Below are 27,399 nucleotides of genomic sequence, written 5' to 3' on the forward strand. Positions count from 1 at the left end.
AAGAAATCCCAGGGCTGATCTCCTTCAGAATGGACTGGTTGGATCTCCTTGCAGTCCAAGGGACTCTCAAGAGTCTTCTCCAACACCACAGTTCAAAAGCATCAATCCTTAGTTCCTTTTAAATTAATAACAGAAAGTCAGTAAAAATTTAAAATGTATGATTTTCAAGTACAGTCTTAATGAAATAGGAAAAGCTTGATACTGGAAAGACATTCGGATGTTCACTGGAAGTTTATTTATATTTTGAATAGAGAACAACTGAGAGAAATCACAGGGAAGATGAGAAGAGATTATATCTTTCTAAGAGAAAGTGGATAAAAACCTGCAGACAACTTGATGCTCTTAGTAATATATCCCTTGCTCCTGTGGGACATGAATGATGGAAATTGACAAGAAAGTTATTTTTTTGTTTGTTTTTTATTTTGAATGAAATGTCTGTAGATACAAAAATGGTTGGTTCCAGGAAATTTTTAGAATTATTATAAGACCAACATGTCTGCCAAAGCTGTGGCAGGAAGCCTGTCTCCAAGGCCCTAAAAATGTGTCACAGAGTTCAGATGTTTCCAAGGTGTATCCATGAAAGAATGGGGAGTATTATAAAAATGAGAATAGAAAGTATACATTCTGTGCTCAAGAAATACTTGGAAATTGTTATAATTTTTAGTGAAAGAATGATATGATATAATATGGCTAATAAGTGAATACCTTGCAAGTGGTAAAGCAGATGGCAAGAATGGACATTGACATTTTAGGAATCAATGAACTAAAATGGGTGGGAATGGGCGAATTTAATTCAGATGACCATTATATTTACTACTGTGGGCAAGAATCACTTAGAGGAAATGGAGTAGCCCCCATAGTCATCAAAAGAGTCTGAAATGCAGTAAGTGGGTGCAATCTTGAAGACGACAGAATGATTTCGGTTTGTTTCCAAGGCAAAACATTCAAAATCTCAGTAATCTTGCAACTGAAGACAGAGAAGCTCTATACCTTTCAGCAAAAACAAGACCTGGGGCTGATGGTGGCTCAGATCATGAGCTCCTTATTGCAAAATTCAAACTTAAATTGAAGAAAGAATGGCCACTAGGCCATTCAGATATAACCTAAATCAAATCCCTTATGATTTTACAGTAAAAGTAAGGAATAGATTCAAAGGATTAGATCTGGTAGACAGAGTGTCTGGAAAATTATGAACAGAGGTTTGTAACATTGTACAGAAGGTGGTAACCAACCCATCCCCAAGAAAAAGAAATTCAAGAAGGCAAAGTGGCTATCTTAGGAAGCTTTACAAAAAGATGAGAAAAGAAGAGAAGTGAAAGGATAACCACTGTGGTGTGGTAACTCACCTAGAGTTAGACATCCTGGAGTGTGAAATTAAGTGGACCTTAGGAAGCATTACTACGAATAAAGCTACTGGAGGTGATGGAATTCCAGCTGAGCAATTTAAACTACTAATATGATGCTGTTAAAGTGCTGCACATAACACATCAGCAAATTTGGAAAATTCAGTGGTGGCCACAGAACTGTAAAAGGTCAGTGTTCATTCCAATCCCAAAGAAGGGCAATGCCAAAGAATCTTCAAACTACCATACAACTGTGCTCATTTCACGTGCAACTAAGGTTATGCTCAAAATCCTTCAAGCTAGGCTTCAGTAGTATGTGAACTGAGAACTTCCATATATACAAGCTGGGTCTAGAAAAGGCAGAAGAACCAGAGATCATGTTGCCAACATTCACTGAATCATAGAAAAAGCAAGAGAATTCCAGAAAAATTCTGCTTCATTGACTAAACTAAAGCCTTTGACTGTGTGGCTCACAACAACATGTGAAAAATTCTTAGAGGTGGGAATACCAGACCACCTTACATGTCTCCTGAAAAACCTGTATGCAGATCAAGAAGCAACAGTTAGAACTGGACATGAAACAATGGACTGATTCCAAAGTGGGAAAGGAATATATCAAGGCTGTATAGTCACCCTGCTTATTAACTTCTATTCAGAGTGAAGTGAATGTAGCTCAGTCATGTATGACCCTTTGCAACCCCATGGACTGTCCATGGAATTCTCCAGGCCAGAATACTGGAGGGGGTAGCCTTTACCTTCTCCAGGGAATCTTCCCAATCCAGGAATCAAACCCAGGTCTCCTGCTTTGCAGGCAGATTCTTTATCAGCTGAGCCGCAAGGAAAGCACAAGAACACTGGAGTGGGTAGCCTATCCCTTCTGCAGGGGATCTTCCCGACCGAGGAATCCAACCAGGGTCTCCCGCATTGCAGGCAGATTCTTTACCAATTGAGCCATCAGGAAAGCCCTTTTATTCAGAGTACACCATGCCAAATGCCAGGCTGGGTGAATCACAAGCTGGAATCAAGATTGCCAGGAGAAGTATCAGGAGAAATATCACCAATGTCAGATATGCAAAATATACCACTCTAATGGAAGAACGTGAAGAAGAACTAAAAAACCTCTTGGTGAGGTTGAGAGAGGGAAGTGAAAAAGCTGGCTTGAAACTCAGCATTCAAAAAAACTAGATCATGACATCGGTCCCATCACTTCCTGGCAAATAGATGGGGGAAAAGTGGAGGCAGTGACAGATTTTATTTTCTTGGGCTCCAAAATCACAATGGGTGGTGACTGATGCCATGAATTTAAAAGGTGCTTGCTCCTTGGAAGGAAAGCTATAACAAACCTAGACAGTATATTAAAAAGCATAGACATTACTTTACCAACAAAAGTCCGTATAGTCAAAGCTATGGTTTTTCCAGTAGTCAGGTACAGATGTGAGAGCTGGACCATAAAGAAGGCTGAGCATTGAAAAATTGATGCTTTTGAACTGTGGTGCTGGAGAAGCCTCTTGAGAGTCCTTTGGACAGCAAGGAGATCAAACCAATCAATCCTAAAGGATATCAACATTGAATATTCATTGTAATGACTGATGCTGAAGCTCCAACATTCTGGCCACCTAATGTCAAGAGCCAACTCATTGGAAAAGACCCTGATGCTGGAAAAGATTGAAGGCAGGAGGAGAAAGAGGTGACAGAGGATGAGATGTTTAGATGGCGACACCAACTCAATGCACATGAGTTTGAGCAAACTTCGAGAGATACTGAAGGACAGAGGAGCCTGGTGTACTGCAGTCCATGGGTTGCAAAGAGTTGAACACAACTTAGTGACTGAACAACAACAAAAGTGAATACCTTGGCGTTGAAGATTTCCAAATGCGTGTGAGAAGAGAATATTTCTAGAAATGAAATTAGGTAAGTCAGTTACAATACCAGACAACAATTACTGAATATCTGTATTGTGCCAAGAACTGTTATAGGAGCCCTCAAACTTGCACTGAATGATGAGAGATTAAATAATTCAAAATGGAGATTGTGATGCCGTGAATGCCAATATCTGACCTTGATTAAGACAGCTGCTTTAGAGGCTTGCATTTTTAAGACCTAAAATATAAAATGAGAATTTTGATCTTGAAATAAAACAATTTTGGTAATGAAAACAATTAATAGTTGATTTTAATCATTTTTCATCAAGATGCTCCAAGAAGTAACATCGTATTTATCAAAAGGGTAATTGTTATTTCTAAGTATATTTCCACAGTTTCATAATACTAAGAAATTGATTTTGTTCTGAAGCTCTTGTGGGATAAAAAATCCTGGAATAATGGAAAAGAACTCTTTTTCTACAGAATACATACAGATAGTTAATGCAATTATATAACTGAGTACATGTGCAGAACACATTTCTTATAAAATCACAGCTATTATATTTTGCACCTTGCATTGGATACTAAATAGGGAACTGTGTTTGATCAAGGCTATCATGACCCCAGGAAACACGTCTACTTCCAAAGTATTAACCACCTTTTTAATGTTTTTTCCTAAGACTATAGCTTAAAATTAGGCAGGTAGGAGTGTGCATTGCTGGCAAATAGTTTGGAGGGAAAGCTAAGATAAGTCAGGTACAAAATGTTTCCTACTATAGTCTTTAGCATGTTAATGTGAATTGAGAACTTCCTAAGAGATATAGCTTGCCAGTGGTGTTTGTGGTATAGAAACCCACTTGCCAATGCAGGTAGATGTAGGTTCAATCCCTGGGTTGGAAAGATTTCCCTTGAGGAGTGCACAGAAACCCTCTCCAGCATTCTTTCTGGAGAATCCCATGGATAGAGGAGCTTGGAGAGCTACAGTCCATGGGGTCTCAAACAGTTGGGACCCCATGACTGAAGCAACTCAGCATTCAAGAGATATAATAGAGTTTTACCAAACATTTTGAACATGAATTTACCTTTCATGGAATTATTAAATTTTACAGACTTAGTGACACACCGATCACCATTTGGAAATGTGTAATCAGGAACTCTTGTTTCACTGGTTGTTGGCAGTTCTGCAATAAAATCTTCCATGATAACCCACTATTGAAAGCAGCCCAAGCTTTAACACTTCAAGGACCCCAAGCTAGCTCTGAAGGTAATGATTCTGTCTCTGCCTCAGTGCAGACATAGCAGAACAAAGCATTTCTATCAAGTGGGCTCTCCAACACAGAAGTCAGGATTATTTATGCAGGGTGATTCAGATTACATATTAAAGTTTCAACCTAACACAGAGAGAATTGGGGTCCAGTTTTGAATCTCTGGAAATATTTTGAGTTCTAAACGACTTTGCTCCCATCCTCACCTAAAAAAAGGTCTGACATTGTTTTTTTGTCCATGTTTATGTTTCTCTCAGCTCTCTGATTCCTTAGATTCCTGAAGCTATCTTTCTGTCATTGGGCTTACAATGACCAGTTTCATTCTACATCCCCAAAGAAGTCCTAATATAAAATAGTTCTATCTCGCTATTCTTTTATCATTTACTTAAACACTTCAGCCTAGTGCAAATAAGACAATTATTCTTGCCATTACTCTATAAAATCCTTTGAAATAATCATACTATATGAGCCATGTATTCTGTTATACATGTATCTTTTTACAACTCAAAAAATTCTTATAGGCCATTATGGAGACTTAGGACCAAAGCATATGGAATAAATCAAATAATATAATTGACGGGGAGACTTAAAAGCACTAGTAAAGGACAAACCCAGAAATTCAAGAGGTAATATCTTAAGGGTCTTACGAGTACATGTTTATTTGAATTCATTTATTTGATTCAAAATCCCAATCAATTAAGTAGAACATGAAAAATATGGAAACAGAAGTACAGAGAGAAGGGAATACTCAGTCTATGATGACCTTTGTGGACTGAACCTGAGCATACTATTGAAGAGAAACTGGAGTGGTATTTTACCACCTTTATGAAATTTTTCTGATTCCAGAGAGACAACCAGAGGGCTAATATAAAAGCAGAAGCAGAAATTTATCTCATATACTTCCAGATTGGACTGAAGTCGGTGCCTTAGAATCCTGTGGAGACAGATATACCAGATACCGATGACATTCCCCCAGTGATCAAAGTATAGGGCACAAGACAAATTCAACCACAGTCGCTGGAAATGGAGAGCAAGACACATGGAGTGCTTTGCTGATACAATCAAATAAAATCTACAATACTCTAAATGCACTTCAAGTTTAATGATTTATAGCACCTTCATTGTGTTCTTTGATTATCAAGCAAAAAATGCAAACTCTTCACATACATGACATGAATTAATATTATTTTACAAGGTAAAACCAGTTTTCAAATTTGTCCTTCCCTTTGCCTGTATCTTTTAATCAGTATCAATGTTTAAACTTCTGGTATCCAAAAATCACTCCTGGTATGTTGAGACCACTCCCCTACTAATACATACACATCTTGTGCATATTGGTACCTATATGCTATGTGTATTGGAAAGCAATGATGATGTAGGACTTTAAACTCTGTTTTTCATACTAGGGATGATTGGGGAAGAAATATGTAGTGTAGCCATGGAAGTATTGATTTTTCCCTCAAAACTTTTCTCAACTTTTCCTTCACCTCATTGAATGTCAGAAAGCTGAATCATTAATTAAATCACTCCACTTTACTTCCCACATAAGCTCAACAATAATTATACAATTTACTTCTTTCCATGCCCAGTACCACCAGTAGAAATCATGCTTGTATTCTCTCTTACTGGAACTACTGCAAAAGCCTCCTGAATGATTTCCCTATTTTCTTTACAGTTTTCCTATGATTCCTTCACAGCCAGGAGCCAGGGGAACCAATTTAAACTATAAATAATATGCTAGGTGAGGTGAAGTAGAGTGTGTATTAATAAATAACAATAATTAATTCATAAATGATAATTAATTAATAAATGATGAAAATGTAGGTCCTCTATTGTAGTTTCAATAATAGCATATACTATTTTAGCATATTATAATACTATAACAATAGCATATACTATATAACATTCAAAAAACTAAGATTATGACATCTGGTCCCATCAATTCATGGCAAGTAGATGGGGAAACAATGGAAACAGTGGCAGATTTTGTTTTCTTGGGCTCCAAAATCACTGCAGACAGTGACTGCAAGCCATAACATTAAAAGGCTCTTGCTCCTTGGAAGAAAAACTATGTCCAACCTAGATAACACATTAAAAAGTATAGACATCACTTTGCTGACAAAGGTCCATATAGTCAAGCTATGTTTTTTCCAGTAGTCATGTGCAGATGTGAGAGCTGGGTCATAAAGAAGGCTGAGTGCTGAAGAACTGAGGCTTTTGAACTGTGGAGTTGGAGAAGACTCTTGAGAGTCCCTTGGACTGAAAGGAGATCAAGCCTGTCAATCCTAAAGGAAATTAGTCCTGAATATTCATTGGAAGGACTGATGCTGAAGCTGAAACTCCAATATGTTGGCCACCTGATGCAGAGAACTAACTCATTGGAAAAGACTTTGATGCTCGGAAAGATTGAAAGCAAGAGAAGAAAGTGACAACAGAGGATGAGATGGTTGGATGGCATCACCCACTCAGTGGACATTACTTTGAGAAAACTCTAGGAGATAGTAAAGGACAGGGAAGCCTGGCATGCTGCAGTTCCTGGGGTTGAAAAGAGTGGGACATGACTTAGCTACTGAACAACAATAATAACTGTTTTAACATTAAAAATAAAAAATTCAATTAAATAATTACTTAATTGATTTACCATGCATTTGTGTGTCTAAAAAGAGTGATAACAATATACAAAGTAGTTTTGTCTGTCAGACACTTTCTGTCTCCATAACCGAAGGTAGTTTATTTAGGCTCTTTGCAACTTACTTTGCCCACTTGTGAAATGAGGTTAATAAAGGGATCATGGAGAGACTTGAAGAGAGTGCTTGGAGTGCTTCTCATAGTACCTAACAGTACCTTACACATAGTAAGTGCTCAATGATGCTAGATATTGCTGTCACCATTCTCCACTGTGTCCTCAGTATCTACAAGAATGCCTAAAACAAGAAGCAGGGGTCCAATATCAATACTGTTTGAATGGATACATGAGTGAAAAACAGCACAAGGAGGTAGAGAGCCAGAGGTCCAGATTCCTGGCTTCCTGGAGACTTAAGTAAAAGAAGATGGGCAGCAGTGGAACACTTAGATGGTGGGCAGAAAGCAACAGGATAATTGCTCTGAAACAGTATGGTGTTTTTCTACCTGGCCAGTTGTTCTTCAAATTGATTCTGATTTTAGCAGAAAGACCCCCAAACCCCAAACCTTTTTCCCCATAAGAAACCACCACATCTCTTCACTATTATCAGAAGACTGCATTTATTCTTCCTTAATTAACTCACCCATTCCACAATCAGAGCTAATCTGCCCCACATAAAATTGTTTAGAAGACTCAGCACATTGGTATAATGTTTTGTCGCAACATAAATTATATCAGATAGTTTCCTCTTTGAGTAGCAATGAGGGTTTATCAGGAAAAGAAAGAGAATAGATTTCTGAAGGAATAGAGATTTCTCTTAAGGGGAAAAGAGACGAGCAAGAACCGAGGCACAAACCATCAATGACGAACTTCAAAAGCTTCATATTTTAACCCCGGGTCAGACCTATCAGTCTTCATTTGTACGTTGACAAATAGTCTCTGCACAAAAGTTCATGAAATTCTGAGTCTGTTTCAACCTGGGTGGCCACACAGACTTACTCTAGTGAGACCTGAAGGTAAGTCAGACCAAATGTTTAGGCAAACACGCTCAATTTTGGCACCCTTGCTTTGTTACCTGGTTGTACCATTTAAACTTTCCATGAAGCATTTTTTTCCCACTTGGAAAATAGTATAGATGTAACTTCTCTGATTCCCACATCAAGATCTCATAAGGATAAATGAGCTTGGTGGTTCAGTTGTGTCCGACTTTGTGACCCCATGGTCTGTAGCCCACCAGGCTCCTCTGTCCATGGAATACAAGCAAGAATACTGGAGTGGGTTGCCATTTCCTACTCCAGGGGATCTTCCTGACCTAGGAACTGAACCCATGTCTCTTACATCTCCTGCAAGCTGATTCTTTACCACTGCGACATCTGGGAAGCCATGTAAATAGGACCCCATCTTGAATATTGAATGTAATAAAAGACTGTCCAAGGAAGACAAAAACTATCACTCTTTGGTATTTGATTTGAAATTCTGGAAGTGTAAGCCTATACCAAAGTATGTATATAGGCATGACTTATTAATTACGTACATGTAGGGCAAGGGTTCAGTTCAGATCAGTCACTCAGTCGTGTCTGACTCTTTGTGACCCCATGAATGGCAGCATGCCAGGCCTCCCTGCCCATCACCAACTCCTGGAGTTTATCCAAACTCATGTCCATTGAGTTAGTGATGCCATCCATCCATCGCATCCTCTGCAGTCCAAGGGACTCTCAAGAGTCTTCTCCAACACCACAGTTCAAAAGCATCAATTCTTCAGCACTCAGCTTTCTTTACAGTCCAACTCTCACATCCATACATGACTACTGGAAAAGCCATAGCTTTGACTAGATGGACCTCTGATGGCAAAGTAATGTCTCCACTTTTTAATATGCTATCTAGGTTGGTCATAACTTTCCTTCCAAGGAGTAAGCGTCTTTTAATTTCATGGCTGCAGTCACCATCTGTAGTGATTTTGGAGCCCAGAAAAATAAAGTCTGACACTGTTTCCACTGTTTCCCCATCTATTTGCCATGAAGTGATGGGACCAGATGCCATGACCTTAGTTTTCTGAATGTTCAGCTTTAAGCCAACTTTTCCCTCTCCTCTTTCACTTTCATCAAGAAGCTTTTTAGTTCCTCTTCACTTTCTGCCATAAGGGTGGTGTCATCAGCATATCTGAGGTTATTGATATTCCAGCTTGTGCTTCATCCAGCCCAGAGTTTCTCATGATGTACTCTGCATATAAGTTAAATAAGCAGGGTGACAGTCTACAGCCTTGATGTACTCCTTTTCCTATTTGGAACCAATCTGTTGTTCCATGTCCAGTTTTAACTGTTGCTTCCTGACCTGCACACATGTTTCTCAAGAGGCAGGTCAAGTGATCAGTTTTCCCATCTCTTTCAGAATTTTCCACAGTTTATTGTGATCCACACAGTCAAAGGCTTTGGCATAGTTGATAAAGCAGAAATAGATATTTTTCTGGAACTCTCTTGCTTTTTCAATGACCCGATAGAGTTAGCCTGATGGTAAACAATCTGAATGTTAGAATTGCTTAAAATGTATGCAGTATACCTTGAAATTAATACAAACAGTGCACTAACAATATTTTCTGAAGTTCCTTGATGGCTTTAATCTCTAGTTTGAAGCTATAAGAATCACCATTATAAACACAGATTCCTAGGCTCTATCCTATTCTCCAATTCAGAATACCCAGAAAATGGGCCTAGGAGGAGCATCCTGGTGACTCATTTCATTTCTTATGGGTAAGCTGGAAACAATTGCTTGACCTTCTTTAAGAACCAACAGGGGTGTATAATGAAATACATGTCCTTGAGTCCCATCATAGACAGATTAAATCAATAATTCTTCAAGTGGGTGCACAGAATTGACAATTTTAGCAGTCTCCTCTAGAAAATATTATGTGTGATGAAGTTTGAAAAACATTGCTCTCTTCATTATTTTGCAATAAGACAAAGCTGTACTTGCTTTATTAAACACAGAGGAACTCATTAGAAGAATATTAAATGAATGCAAATTATGTTTATTAAAATAATGAATTTTTGCTTTTACTTAAATAAGTTATATATTTATTCTCTTTAGTATCCAAATGACTTAGTGAGTCCTTCATGAATAATGCAAGAAAAACCTTCAAAGCAGTTAATATGTATTTTTATGACTTATAAAATATTAAAATAACTAAAGTTTGTTATCTAAACATTTAATATATTTTATTTTACATATATTCTTAAAAGTTAGTCAAATTTGTCCACAAAATGTTCTGATAAAATTAATATATTTAAAGCTGCATATTATTTCCTATATTTTATTATTTGATTTTTATTTCAAATTGAGACATTATTTCTAGTCCATTAAGTTTTCCTAAATTAAGGTTTATTTTTTTTTTGCTTTACTGTATTTTATTTATTCATTATTTTATATTTATATTTTTCCTGTCTGATATTTCCTGATATTTTACATTTTTCCTGTATTTTAATCCTTTATTTTTTCTATACTTCTTCTTTAATTTTCATGATTTAACACTTCTTTCTTTTATATTTATTTCTGACTTTTATTTTTTTAAGTTATATCCATTTTATACATATTAATTTATTTGTTCTCTCTATTTTTTTTTAATCATTGAAAGACATGGAACCATTCTTTCCTTGAATTTTTAAACTCAAAGGACATTTAGTTACAATGAAGTATGAAATTCTGAATCTTTTAGAATTTTCTTCTTTTTATCCATTTGTTTTGTTTTTGCTTATAGAAATTGTTATTTTACTCCAAATTAATCAAGATTACATATTGGGAGGTGTGACTAGACAACTCAAATTATTTTAGAAATGGAAAGGTCTGTCAAATTCTTCATATAGCTAATTAGCTCCAGTGGAAGAAAATCCATCTGCCCTGCCCTGTGAGAGCCTGTCTTACTACACAATTTACAATTTAAGATTATAAGACATCCATGTGATAAATGTGTGGGTGAAATACAGAATCCTATCTATGTCATGTAATGGTATGGCCCATGAGCCATTTTTATCATTTTACCATCAGAAAAAAATGTTAGTAATAAAAGTAAATGAAACTAACTCAGTAGGTTGCTGTATATTAATGTAGCTTTTATGTTTTAAATGTCTTCCACATATATGAAAATGTATTTAGCAACATGGCATATGTAAAATGAGCAGTAAATGAAAATGATGCAAGTCTTAAGAAAAACAATTTATGATCTTTCTTTGGGAGATGAGAAAAGGAAAAGCCTTAAGGCATCAAGGAAGGCTTCATACAAATAAATGACATTTGGGCCAAGCTTTAAAAATGGGTAAGGCTGAAAAATGGGATGAGGAACAGCTGGACGCTTTTCAGGACAAAAAAAAAAAAAACAGAAAAGACATGGAAAAATGTAGAAGGTGGACAGAGGACAGAGTGATTTACAGGTAGCTTAAACATGGAGACACCACTGATACCTACCTTGTGGTAAGAGATTGCCATATTAAGTAGTCATCAACAGCATTTTTCAAGATTTTATTATGTACCAGGCACTTAGCTAAGCACTTTGTATGCCTTATACAATGTAATCTTCATAATAATTGTGTGAAACAAGTATTAAGCACGATCTCATTTCACAGATAAGGGAAAAGATAAGAAGAGAAATGACCAACAAAGCTGAGTCCCTAATTGAATGGCTTCCCTGACCACAAGGGTGAAGTGCATTGCTATTTTGGGGATGTTAGCATGACAGCACAGTGTAAAATAGAATAGAGGAAGGTGGGAAAACCGTTAGTAGTCTGTAGTGTTTTAAAGTCCAAGAAAATAATATGTAGGTCTGCCTAAAGTTGGTGGCACACTGACTGGGAAAAAAATAGATCATTTGAACTTTTTTAGATGGCCCCTAGGAAAGCATCAAGTGGGCTCACATCCTCAGTCTAAATTAAATGTCTTACTGCATCTGTCACAACATGCTCTAGATTTCTTTCGGAGCTCTTATGATTTGTAATTTTGCATTTGAGGGATCCTCTATTTAATATCGGAGAAGGCGGTGGCACCCTACTCCAGTACTCTTGCCTGGAGAATCCCATGGACGGAGGAGCCTGGTGGGCTGCAGTCCATGGGGTCGCTTAGAGTCGGACATGACTGAGTGACTTCACTTTCACTTTTCACTTTCATGCAATGGAGAAGGAAATGGCAACCCACTCCAGTGTTCTTGCCTGGAGAATCCCAGGGACCGGAGAGCCTGGTGGGCTGTCGTCTATGGGGTCACACAGAGTCGGACACGACTGAAGCGACTTAGCAGCTGTTTAATATCTCTCTCCCTCTCAGTAAAGCCCAAGGTGACAGAGGCTATGCCAAACCCCACATTGTATCCATCTAGAATAAATATTTACTGAATTTAAGAATGGATAGTGGATTAGTAAATATGGAATAAAGAATGATTTCAAGAACAGAGATGGAGTGGATGGGGATGGACTTGTGAGAACAGGGGAAGGAAGAACTTAATAAGCTTAAATTTTGAAAAAAAAAACAAAACTATTTCAAAGTATAGAAGCTCAGGGATTGTGCATTGAATCAAACAATAAACACAGAGAAAAAAAAAACTTCCTAATAAAAAAAGATGCATAATTTTTTTAAAAAAATTTAAAGCTATATTCCAGAGTATATAACAATAAGCTCAACTATTTATTTTTTAATTCTATCTTTTTATTTTCATATATAAATTGCTTTTGGGGGTAACTTTTAAAACCAGTTACATATGTCTATTTTTTTTTCCTTTTTCTATTTAGCTGATGATATTTAATTAAGATTAGCGAGGATTATACTTAGTATAACTGTAACCTTGGATAACCAGGAACCATACAGCTTATCAACCTTGTAATTCTCTTTTTTTCTTTACAAATTTTCAGGAAAGCTCCCTTAACTCTGGGGGGAATAAAAAGTAAAGTTCATTCATGCTCAAAAGAAATTGTCTAAACCTCTGCTCTTTTGTACCTTAAAAAATGGATAGGAGTAACCAAAAAACAATCTTAGTTATATCTCTAGTTGGAAGGAGTTTCTCACTTACATCAGAAGAAAATAAACTCCCTTTTAAAAATTCATTAAAAATTGAGAAAGCATTCTGAATCAATAATCAAATTACAATGTCCAAGGATATGAGATTCTGAATTACACTACATATGTCGACACAGAAATAATAGCAGTAGAATGATTGGCAGAAAATTTAGAGGACTAAGTCTGACTCAAAGATTACTGTCCAGAAGTTCTTATCCTGTCTACAAGCAGGAAATTGACCTCTAATAATTCCAGAATGAGAAGTTAGGAAATATTTTTCCATGTTTAGAGAGTAGTTCTTTGTGGAATTACTGATTTCCTACCTCCACTTTCCTTGTTCATATCTCCAGGTCTGTAATTAACATCCTATAAAATATGAATTTCCCTTTAATTTGTAAAATAAAAATCCAAGCTTTCAACTCAATAAGTATGCCTTAAAAATGACAGGAGAGGTTGCACAGTTAAAAAAAATACTCAGTTGGAACTCACACTAAAGTTATCTTCCTATCCCTTACCAACAAATACAGAACATGTCTATATGCAACTACTCTGAAAAAATGTCCCCAAGGAAAAGAACTATAATAATCTAAAATTCAAGAAATGTCTCACATAGAAATGAAAAATGATTTCAGTGCTGTGTGGTTAGAGAATTGCCTCTCAGCAATTTATAATGTGCTTAAGACTTAACTGCTTCATAATTTGGTAAACCTCAATAAAAATAATAACAAAAGTGATTATAATACCTGGAATATGAATAGCACATAACAGTAGCTATCAAAACCCCAAAAAGCAACAAAGACCACATTATTTTGTTTCGTTCATGCATACGCACTTGAAAAAGAGGCATCCCAAAAGCTTCATATTTATTTTTCTAAAATCATGTTAATTTCTTATTTATTTCAGGCATTACTAGAGACTCAAAATTTACTGCGCACTCAGGTTGCAAATTTTACCTTCAACCTTGGATTTTCAGGGAAGTTTTACCACACAGGTAAGAAGGAGCTTTGTGTTCTCAGGCAGCTACATATAAATAGGAGAGAGGATTTTTAATGTTTTAAAAGTAGGAGAAATAGAATATTCAGACTGATTATGGGAAAAACTTGGGTGCATTATGAGTAGCGAAATCCAAAATCAATGAGACTTGCTTACTTTGGCAAATACTGTTGGAGTCAGGGCAAAACAGGAAGAGAAATGACTTAGTCAACTCCGTAAAAGAAACTATAACCATTATTCTATGTCTATGCATCCTGTGAAGCGTGGAGACGATGGTGGTGAAGATGATGACAATGAGATGATAATGATAATAATAACAATGGACAGTGTTTTAAAATTGTAGGACAACCTTAGGGGCACATATTTTTAGTATATTTTTTTTCTTTGGAAAACATATAGTGGTAAGAGAAGAATTTTAGCTTCAAAGAAATTTAATAGATGTTACGCATCATCTTGCTTAATTTATTGTCCCTTCAGGATTTTCCTTAAAAATATTACAATGATTTGGCCAACATGCATTAAAACCATCACACTCAAACTTGTATTTCTTACCACATCTATCCAATCACAGTTTCATTTCTTGTCAGTCTCAGCCTTCAAACAAATCCTCAAAATGTGATTGGTGCGCATGGACTACTCCATGTTCTGCTATTTTTCACCTCTTTACCCATCTTTACCTCCAGAATTTGACTCTTATTTTCTGAATGCAGCATGATAATGGCAGGTACTACTATGGAGAAAACTATGTGGGTGAAAGTAATTGTCTTAATGGCACAAAATGGTGTCTTAGGGTTTGTATTAGGGCAATGCCTGCTATCTGCTACTATTTCTGCATCTTTGGTGAAAGCTAAATGCTTTGTTTAGGGCTTTCCATTGTTGTTACTTCATAGTATTGTAGTAAAAACATTTCACAGTATTCTCTATGCGTGCAATTTATTGACTCATTAAAAATATCCCATGCAAAGGTAGTCTTTAATTATCATAAGTTCAGTTCATTTACCCAAAGAGGTTTTTTAATGTTTACCCAAAGAGGCTCAGGAGGTTTATTAGAATATTGAAGCAGCAGTGTCATATTGGCTTTTCTTTAATGCTTTTTTCCCTCCTGCTTTGAAACATGTAAATCTGTTTAAAGTAATAGAAGGAAAATTGGTATTTAGACCAGTTGACAAATGAAATCACTGCATATTTTAAAAGGATATCTTGCAGTAAAAGATTTGGGTCATCACATCTGCACAGCCACAGCAATTCTAGCTTACAATTTTGAAAATAGACATGGTTTTATAAACCTTTTTCAAAACCCCCTCAAGAAATGAGTTCAGACCCAAAAATCACTGATTATGAAGTTATAAAGCAGGTAACTCTAAAGACTATGTCTACTCACACTAGGGAAAAAATATGGGATTGTTTGGAGTTCACACACTAACAATACTATTTTGTCTTAAATAGCTGTATAAGAAAAGTAAAAAGATTCTTCTGGCTGAAATATATCTGGATAACTGCCTCAGCTTTTATTTACTTTTCATATTCAAATCTACTAAACCTGTCAGACGTTTGCAGAGTTAATGTTGATAGCAGGTTATAACACTTCCCATTTCTTTTTTATAATCCTGAGCATGTACACACTACACATCCCACTAGGAAATGAACACACTAGTTAATATCACAGGGACAGTTGTTGGAGGAGGAAACCAAACAATAAAAAAAAAGATATTTTAATTATATCTCTTAATTGGACCTTATTGACACTTTATGTTGGTACTGACCTAATAAAAATAATGGAAGACACACTGTTCTGTTTTGCTCTGGGATAACGTGCTTTACAGATTCTGTAATATATATAAGTTCTGGAAGCTTAATTACCTTCACATAAATATGAAGCTTTATTTGATTGGCTACATTATGTGTAGAATCATTGAAATGCATCCATGACATTTTCCAAGGGTACAGTCATGCTATATTAAGTACTTATTTATTCACTTGAGGATATCAAGGTTTCTTCCAGATTGGAGTTAAATATTGATAGTATTCACTTTCGCTAGGGCATGCCTCTTCCCTATCTAGTCGCTTCCTATATGAAGTTTTAACTATCAGGAGCTTAACAAATCAGAAAAGTTCTTTCCTTATCTATACACTTGATTGTGACAGGTAACCATGAGAAGATGGCCTTGCACAATCACCGTCTCAGATTCTCACAGAATGATCTGATTTTCCAATGCATGAAGATGCTGATTGATGAGTTTCATTGTTTTGAAGACACTTAATCACATATGCCTAGTGTAATAAAGATAGATTCTGTATTCCTAGACTGCTTCACTTATTTGTATTTTCCATGTATTCTTTCCTGTTCAGTTTCTCTGTCCTTCACATGCTGAAAACAATCTCACCCAAAAAGCACATTCCTAAAAGTCATTCATTCATGGGTGCCAAATTGAAAGAGGAAGGACGTTCTGCTGATTGAAAGTAAAAAATAATAATAATAATAATAAAAGCATGGAGTTCAGAGTATAATCTTTTAGTCTGGAAATATTTTAAAGCATGATTGGAATTACACAATGAAAGCTCAATTGAAAAATGGAGACATTACAGTATCAAGATGACTTGCAGGGATGGAGAGCTACAAATATTTTCTGTGGGGCAGGATTTCTGGTGACAATCATTACCAGTTTTTGTAATTGACAATAAATTGAATATGACACAAACAATTACCTCATGTATAATATTTTCAAACTGGAAAAATACATGTCTTTTCCATGAGAGTTCACTTTTATATAAACAAAACAGAATCTTATAAAAAACTAACTTTTAAATATAGAAGTGAAAAAGTGTTACATTCATTCTCTTTTGCTTGCTTTTGTTTTACTTTATAGTGTGCTGCTTCAAAGACTAGACATTGGAAACAACCTGCTTTTGTTTAAATCTAGGTTCTGACATAACACTAGCTATGTGAACATAAAAAGATTACTTTTCTGTGCCTCAATGCCTGCATCTCCAAAATGGGAATAATAATATCTCTCATATAGAACAGTACATAGCATGTCATGATATGCAAATATTTTTATTACTAAATATTTTTGTATAAGAATCAAATATTATTTAAAAATAGTGAACTATTCACATGTCTCTGTTTTCCAAATTTGGAACTATAGATAGCTTTTAATCAATTTTAATCATCAAACAATTCTTTTTATTTAGTATATTTAATTTATTCTATACTCACCTATGTGATAGTGTGCCAGATTCAATACATGAAGAAAGTTAGAAACCTCTTCTTACAGTTTCAGAATTACAATATTTCACATATAATAGCAAATATAAGGCAAACATTTATACAAAACTGATAAGACTCTGGAATTTTATGTATCTGATTTTAATGTCACAACTGTGCCTTATGGAAACTAATCTACAGCCCAGAACTTGCTAAACTTATTCTTTATTTGGCAGACTAAAAAACTTTTAGAGGCATACTCTTATCATATAACACAGATACTCCAAAAACAGAAACAAAGAAATGAGTGCATAAATATTTTACTTCTGAATTAAACACTTTTATCTTCATTAACAATGATGTAGATTTGAATCTAATCAGGTTAGAGGTAAAAGGGTCCATTTGAACACAGACACCTGAACAGACTAGCTTCTGCTGCTAAGTCGCTTCAGTTGTGTCTGACTCTGTGCGACCCCACAGACTGCAGCCCTGCAGGCTCCCCCGTTCCTGGGATTCTCCAGGCAAGAACACTGGAGTGGGTTGCCATTTCCTTCTCCAATGCGTGAGAGTGAAAAGTGAAAGTGAAGTCGTTCAGTCGTGTCCGACTCTGAGCGAGCTCATGGACTGCAGCCTACCAGGCTCCTCTGTCCATGGGATTTTCCAGGCAAGAGTACTGGAGTCGGGTGCCATTGCCTTCTCTGGTGCTAAATAGTCATGTATGAACTACAAATTATATTCTCACATGTAATTTAATCATATGTTAGGTATCAAAAAATAAGTATTTACAAACGAGTCAAAAATTTTAATATTTTCATTTAGCTGGATTGAAAAACATTTGAAATTCTTCTTTGATACCTCAGCATGACTTGATGTCATATTTTTCATTAAGCAATTCTAATGTCATCAGCTTGCCTTATGTGGCTTTGAATTATATGACTTGTATAAAATAAGAGAAAGGCTGATGGGAAATTAATCCATGGAATGAAAAACAAAGAGGTCTTAAACATCACTCCTAATATTGTGGGGAGTGCTTACAAATTACCACACTTCCTGGTATAAAAATTACCAAGATTTTGTGATCAGTCATGCATCTGTTTATATCAGTAGTCAGAAAAATTATCTTTAAATTTGAGCAATTTAAAAACACTTCATACTTAAAATCCATCTGAGGAAGTGACAAACTTCTTTACATTTGGATTTCAATATTTGAAATTCTTAATATATTAGCAAAACCAATGAATTGTAAGTCTATAATGCTAATAATTTTGGCTCAAGTTAACAAAATTAAGAATTTTTTTCTGCTTATCTTATTTATAGAACTTTATCACTTTCAAAACTTCTCTTTATATATAGTAGCAACTATTATAGTAGTAATACTGCCAATTAAACTTGTTGGTCCTTACACCTTTTGAGAATTATGGATTATAAGATATATACCAAGAATAACACATACATATAAATACACACAAAAGTTGACAGGCACTTAAGCTGATACATGAAGGTTCAAAAATTCAGTGACTATATACTAATATAGACTGAGGTAAAGTTTTCTCTTATTAATGCAAGTTAAAAGGATCCAATTTCAGACTTCAAGAATTTGATAATCTTGGTAAGGCAATATTTTTAAGAATGTGTGAAAATATGCAACTTTAGACCACCACAGGCATAAACCAGTAGGTACTATTTTTAAGAAGAAAGTGATCTTAATATTTATGAATCAATAATTCACAATGTTAAGTGCTTTAATAAATTGATCTCATTGATTCTTCATAAGAGCCCATGAGATAGATTTTTTTTTTTTTTTATAATTGTATTAGTTTTGCCAAATATCAAAATGAATCCACCACAGGTATACATGTGTTCCCCATCCCGAACCCTCCTCCCTCCTCCCTCCCCATACCATCCCTCTGGGCCGTCCCAGTGCACCAGCCCCAAGCATCCAGCATCGTGCATCGAACCTGGACTGGCAACTCGTTTCCTACATGATATTTTACATGTTTCATTGCCATTCTCCCAAATCTTCCCACCCTCTCCCTCTCCCACAGAGTCCATAAGACTGTTCTATACATCAGTGTCTCTATTTTTATACTTCCATTTTAAACCAGGAAACTAAGACTCAAACAAATTAACTTATACAAGATCACATAGCCAAGGATACACTTTAACAAATATATGCTTTAACCCTCTCATGGCACTCCTTCATGATTCATGCTGTCTTTACTACAGGACACTTGAAAAGGAATATTCAGAGAAGACTCTTTTAAAAATTCCTTTAATATTTTTTAAAGTAAACAATATAAAATCATCATAAAACATACTCCAATTTGAAGAAAAAAATTATCCAAATAAATCCACCTCACACTATAAGCCAGGATTTGTTACTTAGCTTGTTTAGTGAAGTATCCAGAGACCATATAGGAATCAATTATGTTACTGATTGAGAATATTCTAAAATTGAACTGTTATAAAATTGTACAAAAGTTATGATTTCACACCATGGAAATGTCCTTGGATTGCCGTAACAGCGAATTGCCTTGGAACTAACTTGCTGATGTTGTTTTCCTTCCCTTATTTCCCTTCTTGTATGACAAATGGTTTTTTCCTATGCATTAGGCATTGTGAACAAATTTTCCTAATAGAGGATGAAAAATTAATACTAGTTTTAAATTCTCAATTCAAGTTTTTATTGTGTCAATTGATTTTTTGTTTACATTTTATTAAATTATTGTATCAAAATGAGAAATGTTTGTAATGGTAAGTCTACAATATAAGGACACAAACATATTTATACAGTAAGATCTCAACTTGTAAAAAAATAAGTAGAAAAAGAGTTAATGAAAAATACAAAAATGCTTCTACTGGTTAGTTCCAAAGATGAGTTTTGGTTTTGGTTTTGTTTCTGAGTTTTATATATCATTGTCTATGCTTTCTGCCTATCTTCAATGAGAATATATTTTATAATAAAAAAAATTAACAGACATCATCATTTAAATTTAAAATTATTCAGTTCAATATTGGGCTTATATGCAGAAATATTTTTAAGAGTAAAAAGAATAATCATCTTTTACCAGGTTTCCCCTATTCATCCAATAAAGGAGAGAATTAATAGTTGATAACTTTAGAACAAAAATAGACTAAAACTTGCTCTGTTTTTTGCTGATGTTGTCGTTACCACCGTCTGCTAACAAATCTAAACAATGCCAGTGATAAAATATCCCTAAAATCTAAATGTAAACAACATCTGCACTTAGCGCTTCCCATCCCAACCCCTAATCCCACTGCCTCTGATATAATTTAGGCTATGGTCATTTCTCTTTATTAAAACAACACAAAATTGGATTTAGGTATCAGTAGCAAGAAGAATAATCTGACAAACATAACCTTTAAGCTAATACAAATTTTTCACTTAAGCCATTTTTTATGTTTTACAGGGACTGAAGAGGAGGATGAGGGAGATGACCTTTTGCTTCGGTCTGTGGATGAGTTCTGGTGGTTTCCTCACATGTGGAGCCATATGCAGCCCCACCTCTTCCACAATGAGTCATCTTTAGTTGAGCAGATGATTCTCAACAAGGAATTTGCACTGGTGAGTACATTTTATTGAAGTATTTTTCAAACTATGAATTGTGATGTATTAGTGGATTGTAAAATCGGCTTATTGGGTTTACTCCGATAGAAATAGAACAGAACAGAAAATACAGGAGTGTGCCACAAGTGTTAGGACTTCCCCAGTGGAGCTACTGCTAAGAATCCACCTGCCAATGCAGGAGACACAAGAGATGCAGGTTTGATCCCTGGGTTGGGAAGATCCCCTGAAGGAGGGCATGGCAACCCACTCCAGTATTCTCATCTGGAGAATCCCATGGACAGAGGAACCTGGAAAGCTACAGTCCATAGGGTTGCAAAGACTTGGACACAACTGAAGCAATTTTGCCACCATAAGTGTTAAGTGTACATACTGCTTTGTATTATTTTGTTTCAGGCATGTGTGTGTACATGTATATGTACTAGGTCATGATGTGCTATAAAATGTATTCAAAAAATTAGGTCATTGTCTGAAAGTTCCTATCTCCTGCTTTATGAAAGTATTATACTATGAATAGGGAAAATAGTACTTTCTCCATTGTATTCCTTGCTCTTGCTCAGTTGCTAATTCATGTCCAACTCTTTGTGACTCCATGGACTTCAGCACACCAGGCTTCCCTGTCCTTAACTATCTCCCAGAGTTTTCTCAAACTCATGTTCATTGAGCCAGTGATGCCACCCATGGGATTCTCCAGGCAAGAATACTGGAGTAGGTAGTCATTCCCCCTCCAGGGGATCTTCTCAACCCAGGCATTGAACCCGCATCTCTTGCATCTCCTGCATTGGCAGGCAGGTTCTTTACAACTGTACCACCTAAGTCAGATTTTTATTGTATTCTAGTACACAATAACTGTCCTCTCAAAAAGTATTTGTTGCAAGGTTGAATAAATCAGTTCAGTTCAGTCACTCAGTCATGTCCGACCCTTTGAGACCCCATGGACTACAGCAGGCCGGGCCTCCTTGTCCATCACCAACTCCCAGAGTTTACCCAAATTCATGTCCATTGAGTCGGTGATGTCATCCAGCCATGTCATCCTCTGCCGTCCCCTTCTCCTGCTGCCTTCAGTCTTTCCCAGCATCAGGGTCTTTTCAAATGAGTAAGCTCTTCATATAAGGTAGCCAAAGTATTGGAGTTTCAGCTTCAATATCAGTCCTTCCAATGAACACCCAGGACTGATCTCCTTTAGGATAGACTGGTTGGATCTCCTTGCCATCCAAGGGACTCTCAAGAGTCTTCTCCAACACCACAGTTCAAAAGCATCAATTCTTCAGGACTCAGCTTTCTTTATAGTCCAAGACTCACATCCATACATGACTACTGGAAAAACCATAGCCTTGACTAGATGGACCCTTGTTGGCAAAGTAATGTTTCTGCTTTTGAATATGCTGTCTAGGTTGGTCATGACTCTCCTTCCAAGGAGTAAGTGTCTTTTAATTTCATGGCTGCAATCAATCTGCAGTGATTTTGGAGCCCAAAAACATAAAGTCCTCCACTGTTTCCCCATCTATTTGCCATGAAGTAATGGGACCAGATGCCATGATCTTAGGTTTCTGAATGTTGAGCTCTAAGCCAATTTCTTCACTCTCTACTTTCACTTTCATCAAGAGGTTCTTTAGTTCTTCTTCACTTTCTGCCATGAGGGTGGTATCATGAGATTATTGATATTTCTCCTGGAAATCTTGATTCCAGCTTGTGTTTCTTCCAGCCCAGCATTTCTCATGGTGTACTCTGCATATAAGTTAAATAAGCAGGGTGACAATATACACCCTTGATGAACTCCTTTTCCTATTTGGAACCAGTCTGTTGTTCCATGTCCAGTTCTAACTGTTGCTTTCTGACCTGCATACAAATTTCTCAAGAGGCAGGTCAGGTGGTCTGGTATTTCCATCTCTTTCAGAATTTTCCACAGTTTATTGTGATCCACACAGTCAAAGGCTTTGGCATAGTCAATAAAGCAAAAATAGATGTTTTTTCTGGAACTCTCTTGCTTTTTTGATGAATAAATAGAGTCCCTAGAACAATGACTCTAGGCCAGTGATTCTCAAACCAAGCATGTATCTTTTTCACTTAGAAGACTTTTTAAAACACATATGCTGGGGTCTGTGGTTCAGTAGATTGTCAAATAGGCCTGAGAATTTGCATTTTTGACAAATTTACAGAGGATGCCCTTGCTGTTGGAACTGCACTTTGAGAACCATTGCTTTGGACTAGGAGTTGGTTACTATGGCCAATGAGCCAAATTTGGCCTGTTATTGGCTTTATATTGTTCTTGAGCTAAGATAATTTTGTTTGGGTTTTTTGAATTTATGTTTTCAAATGAAAAACAGAGACAATAATATTCTGTGACATAAAAATTACATACAATTCATGTTTCAATGTCCATAAATAAAGTGTTATTGGAACAGCACCACAATCTTCTCTTTATGCATTGTCTGCAGCTGCTTCTTCATTGCAATGGGAGAGTTGGGTAGCTGCAAAAGAGATTGGATGTCCTACAAAGTCCACCTCAAATAATTACTATCTGGACCTTTACTGAGAAAGTTTGCCCACCCCCGTGCTAGATAGGAAGTAAATCATCTATCCTTTTAACAATCTACTGAAAGAAATCTTTTCCCCAGAAAAACACTCAGAGGCATATTCTCACATCTTCACACAGTGTGGCAGATGGTCACAAGGGGTATGTGAATCCCCCAAAGGCCTCCATCTTAAGGTGGTTTTTTAAAAAATAAATAGTTTATTTGCACTGTGTAATTGCTGATAGATATCATTTTTTAAAAGTCAAATTGGGAGGCACAAACCCAAGGCCTTATAAGTACTAAAATATTTTATGACATTATGCCTAATTATTATATTAATAGACCACCCTTCTTTCCATCTCTAAATCCCAAGACTTATGTCAGATCTGCACGTAGGATCCTCACTAGTCATTGTGGGAGCATAAAAAGCAGTTAAGATCATGGACTCAAGACTGTGTTTGAATCCTGGCCTTCCATCAATGGCTGTTTGAACTTGAACAAAAATTACTTAGCCTCTGTGTCTCAGTTTCCCCATCTGTAAAAATGAGAATAATCATGACAACCACCTCATAGGACCACTTTGTGGATATGTATAATGTACTTAGCATACAATCAGCATTCAGTGGTTATTAATCAATTATGATCTTTCTAAATCCAGACAATTATGTGGTTATATCTTACTTTAAAAAAAAATATTGTTCAAAATATGGCTTTACAAAAGTTTGATCTTCACTTACTTTTGGGGAATGTCTAAAAAATTTTGTGCTGCCTCATAACATTGGAAAATTAAGTAAATATTCCTTTTTCCAAAAATAAACTTACCTTAAGTAAGCATGCTGAATTTTCTCAGAGCAGTTACCTTGAAAATAAACTGTATTTATCATTTGGCTTGAACCTCCCCCCACCTCATTTTCTCTCTGAAGCCTTGCTTTTTAGGCATGTAGATTATATTTCATAATGGTTGATTTCACCTGTTTGTGTAAAAATTTTTAAAGCCATGCTGAGAGCACTGGGAAAGACTCAGATGTAATTGCTTTGTAATGAAATGTTGAAAGCTATTTAGAGTCCATTCAGCACACTTACATTTGTTCAGTCAGTGTGCTTAGAAACTAGACTGAAACCTATAAGTATATTTTATAAGGAAAAAATCTTATTATAGTTTGCATAATCAAAATATAATAACTAAAGTGAAGTCTGTTAAACACACATACTGAAATGATATTGTTCTTTTCCTTCTGATGTTGAGCTCAATAAAACTAATCAGGATTCTTCTCGGGGTGACATTAGAACCCCAGCTTTATGTCATCCTGTACACATAAGATGACAATATGTGTGTTGTCCAGAGAGTCAGGAAGCATATTTCTTTCTTACTGAATTATTATCTTTCTATATCCAGATGACACTTCAAAACCCTCCACAGTATTAAGATGGGATAGGATAGTGAAAAGCATTATATTGGCAGGCTACATTTTACCCTTGGCTGTTAGTAACATGTTCTAATACAGCTGGCACCTCATTTAATGTCTTCATGCCTCTGTTTCCTCCCCTGAAATGGTAATGATTCCCTTTTTCACTCTCTAAACTATAGAGCTTTTAGATAATTAATTTATATCAACTCATCTGCCAACCTAAAGCACAGGACCAGATAATCCACTGATCAATTTCAGTTCTAAAATTCTGTGATCGTTGATATTGGTCCACAAATTTGAAATGAACATCTTGAAATACTCATCTAGCTACAATCAAAGCAATTATGGAAAGGGATTTTCAAACTAAAAGGCCAATTTATATTGAAAAACATCCAAAGTGTTTAAATCTCTTTTTTATTCCATCCTGACATTACTCCCTATTCCTTGGTTTGACCTTGGCTGGCAGAGGTGTGCTGTGCTTTTATCAGTGAAAAGCACAACTGTTCTCACAACATTTACAAAAATGATTCACCTAACATATTAATAGCTTCATATTGATATTTAAAAAATTGTTAAACAATCAAACAAAATGGTTCATTTGTAGATTTTCTCTGAATTGTTTCTGGATAGAGTTTATTTTGTGTTGCAATATGTCTAAAAATCATGAGAAAAACATATTGCAAGACTGTTTCTTTACTATTTCATTGTGTAAGAAGAATTATTATTACTGTAAAGCACCATCATTCCTTAATTTACACACACTTAAGTCTGCAGTGTGAATGTTTGTGTGTGGGGGCAATGACGTATGTCTATGTTGAATCCATGACCACATGTGTACGTAGTGTGTGTTTGTGTGTGCATTTATATATATATGCATGTTTAATCCATGAACATATATGCTATGAGAATGTGTTATAGAAGATGTTAGTCTATTGATTAGCACAGGCAACCCAAATATGGTCATTGTAACGAGTAAGGCAGTAGGGTGGGAGAAATAATTTTGACTCTTCTTTTTTTTTTCTTTTTACTAAATCATACATTTTGCTGTCAACAGACAGAAATGCAGATAGAAATAACACTTCGAAGATGACAGCAAAAAATTAAGGCTAAAGAGAACAAGAATATTCAGCTAATCTGCTTGATGAAAAAGTTACCAAAAAATCATTCCTGACTTAACCCATATCTCCTTTTCAAAGGAGAGAGAGAATACCTGTAGCATAATCCTGAATTATTTATTTCATTCCACAATAGATTTGTGGGGGAAAAGTAAGAAATGGTGGTTTGTTGTTGGAAGTTTTGTATATATATATATATTCATTAAAATTTCCAAATGAGAGGAGCTTTTTAATTCACTAACAGTAGCAGACCGAAAATATCCTGAAGGGAAAAAAGAACACTTTTCCTCTTCAATGGTGACTTTTCAAAAATGCTGGGGTTTTTTTGACATTTTATCAAACAGTCTGAAACCTTATTCATAAGTAAATAAGTAAAAGATTCTAGAAATAAAGGCACAGGTTTTTTAATCTGCTTTTAAAACACTACATGTATTTCTGAACTCTATATAACTTGTTTTCATAAGACACAATATTCCTGATATGAAAAATTCTGACACTAAAATAGTTCTCATAAAAAATCTAAATTCATCAAAGAGCAAATGTGAACAATTAGTAAGTGTCGCAGTGACCTGCACATAAAATCAGCTATGTAGAAATTTCAATTAAAAAATAAAAGGTATGTGATAGTGGAATTAATGGCACAATGAAATAAAACAGAGACAGTGCTGCCTTTCATTAGCTGCTAAACCTGTGTGTTTACTAAATGATGCAGTATATAACCTTATGCTAAGTCACTTTAGTCCTGACTCTGCAACCCTATGGACTGTAGCCCACCAGGCTTCTCTGTCCTTGGGATGCTCCAGGCAAGAATAACGGAGTGGGATGCCATGCCCTCCTCCAGGAGGTCTTTCCAACTCAGGGATCGACCCAGGGTCTCTTAGGTCTCCTGCATTAGAAGGCGGGTTCTTTACCGCTAGTGCCACCCGGGAAGCCCCAGTGCTGTATAGCAAATAACAGATGTCAAAAAACTCGGATAATTACAACCAATAGGGTATTTCAAAAGCAGGAAATGTAGAGAAGGTAATAATATTTAATCAAAAGTAAAACTGTGAACAAACATTGATTTGATAAAAGTTTTGGGTTTTTTTTTTTTTTTTGTGGTTGTGTTTAGTCGCTAAGCTATGCCTGAGCCTTTTGTGATCCCTTGTGGACTGCAGCATGCCAGGTTGCTCTGTCCATGGGCTTTTCCAGGCAAGAATACTGGAGTGGGTTGCCTTTTCTTCTCCAGGGGATCTTCCTGACCCAGGGATTGACCCTGCATCTCCTGCAATGGCAAGAAGTTTCTTTCCATCGAGCCACCAAGGAAGCCCTGATGAAAGTTTACTATGGAGCAAACAGTATATTTTGTAGGTTCAGTGATGTATAAGGCAGTCTGTATACCCAGCAGAGTAGACACATGAGTATGGATTTAGATGAAATATAAAGAAGCAAAGCATCTAGGCATAGGAAAGT

General features: G+C 35.9%; 1 protein-coding gene across 1 annotated transcript in view; it reads left to right on the forward strand.

Annotated features, from left to right (window-relative positions):
• NDST4 (N-deacetylase and N-sulfotransferase 4) overlaps positions 1-27,399 on the forward strand; it is a 277,966-nt gene that overhangs the window by 108,933 nt on the left and 141,634 nt on the right. The window contains exons 2-3 of the mRNA NM_001192673.1: positions 14,027-14,114; positions 20,753-20,907. Coding sequence (NP_001179602.1) covers positions 14,027-14,114; positions 20,753-20,907 — 243 coding nt within the window. The remainder of the gene's footprint in view (positions 1-14,026; positions 14,115-20,752; positions 20,908-27,399) is intronic.

Source organism: Bos taurus, chromosome 6 (assembly GCF_002263795.3).
Source record: "Bos taurus isolate L1 Dominette 01449 registration number 42190680 breed Hereford chromosome 6, ARS-UCD2.0, whole genome shotgun sequence".
Lineage (NCBI taxonomy): Eukaryota > Metazoa > Chordata > Mammalia > Artiodactyla > Bovidae > Bos > Bos taurus.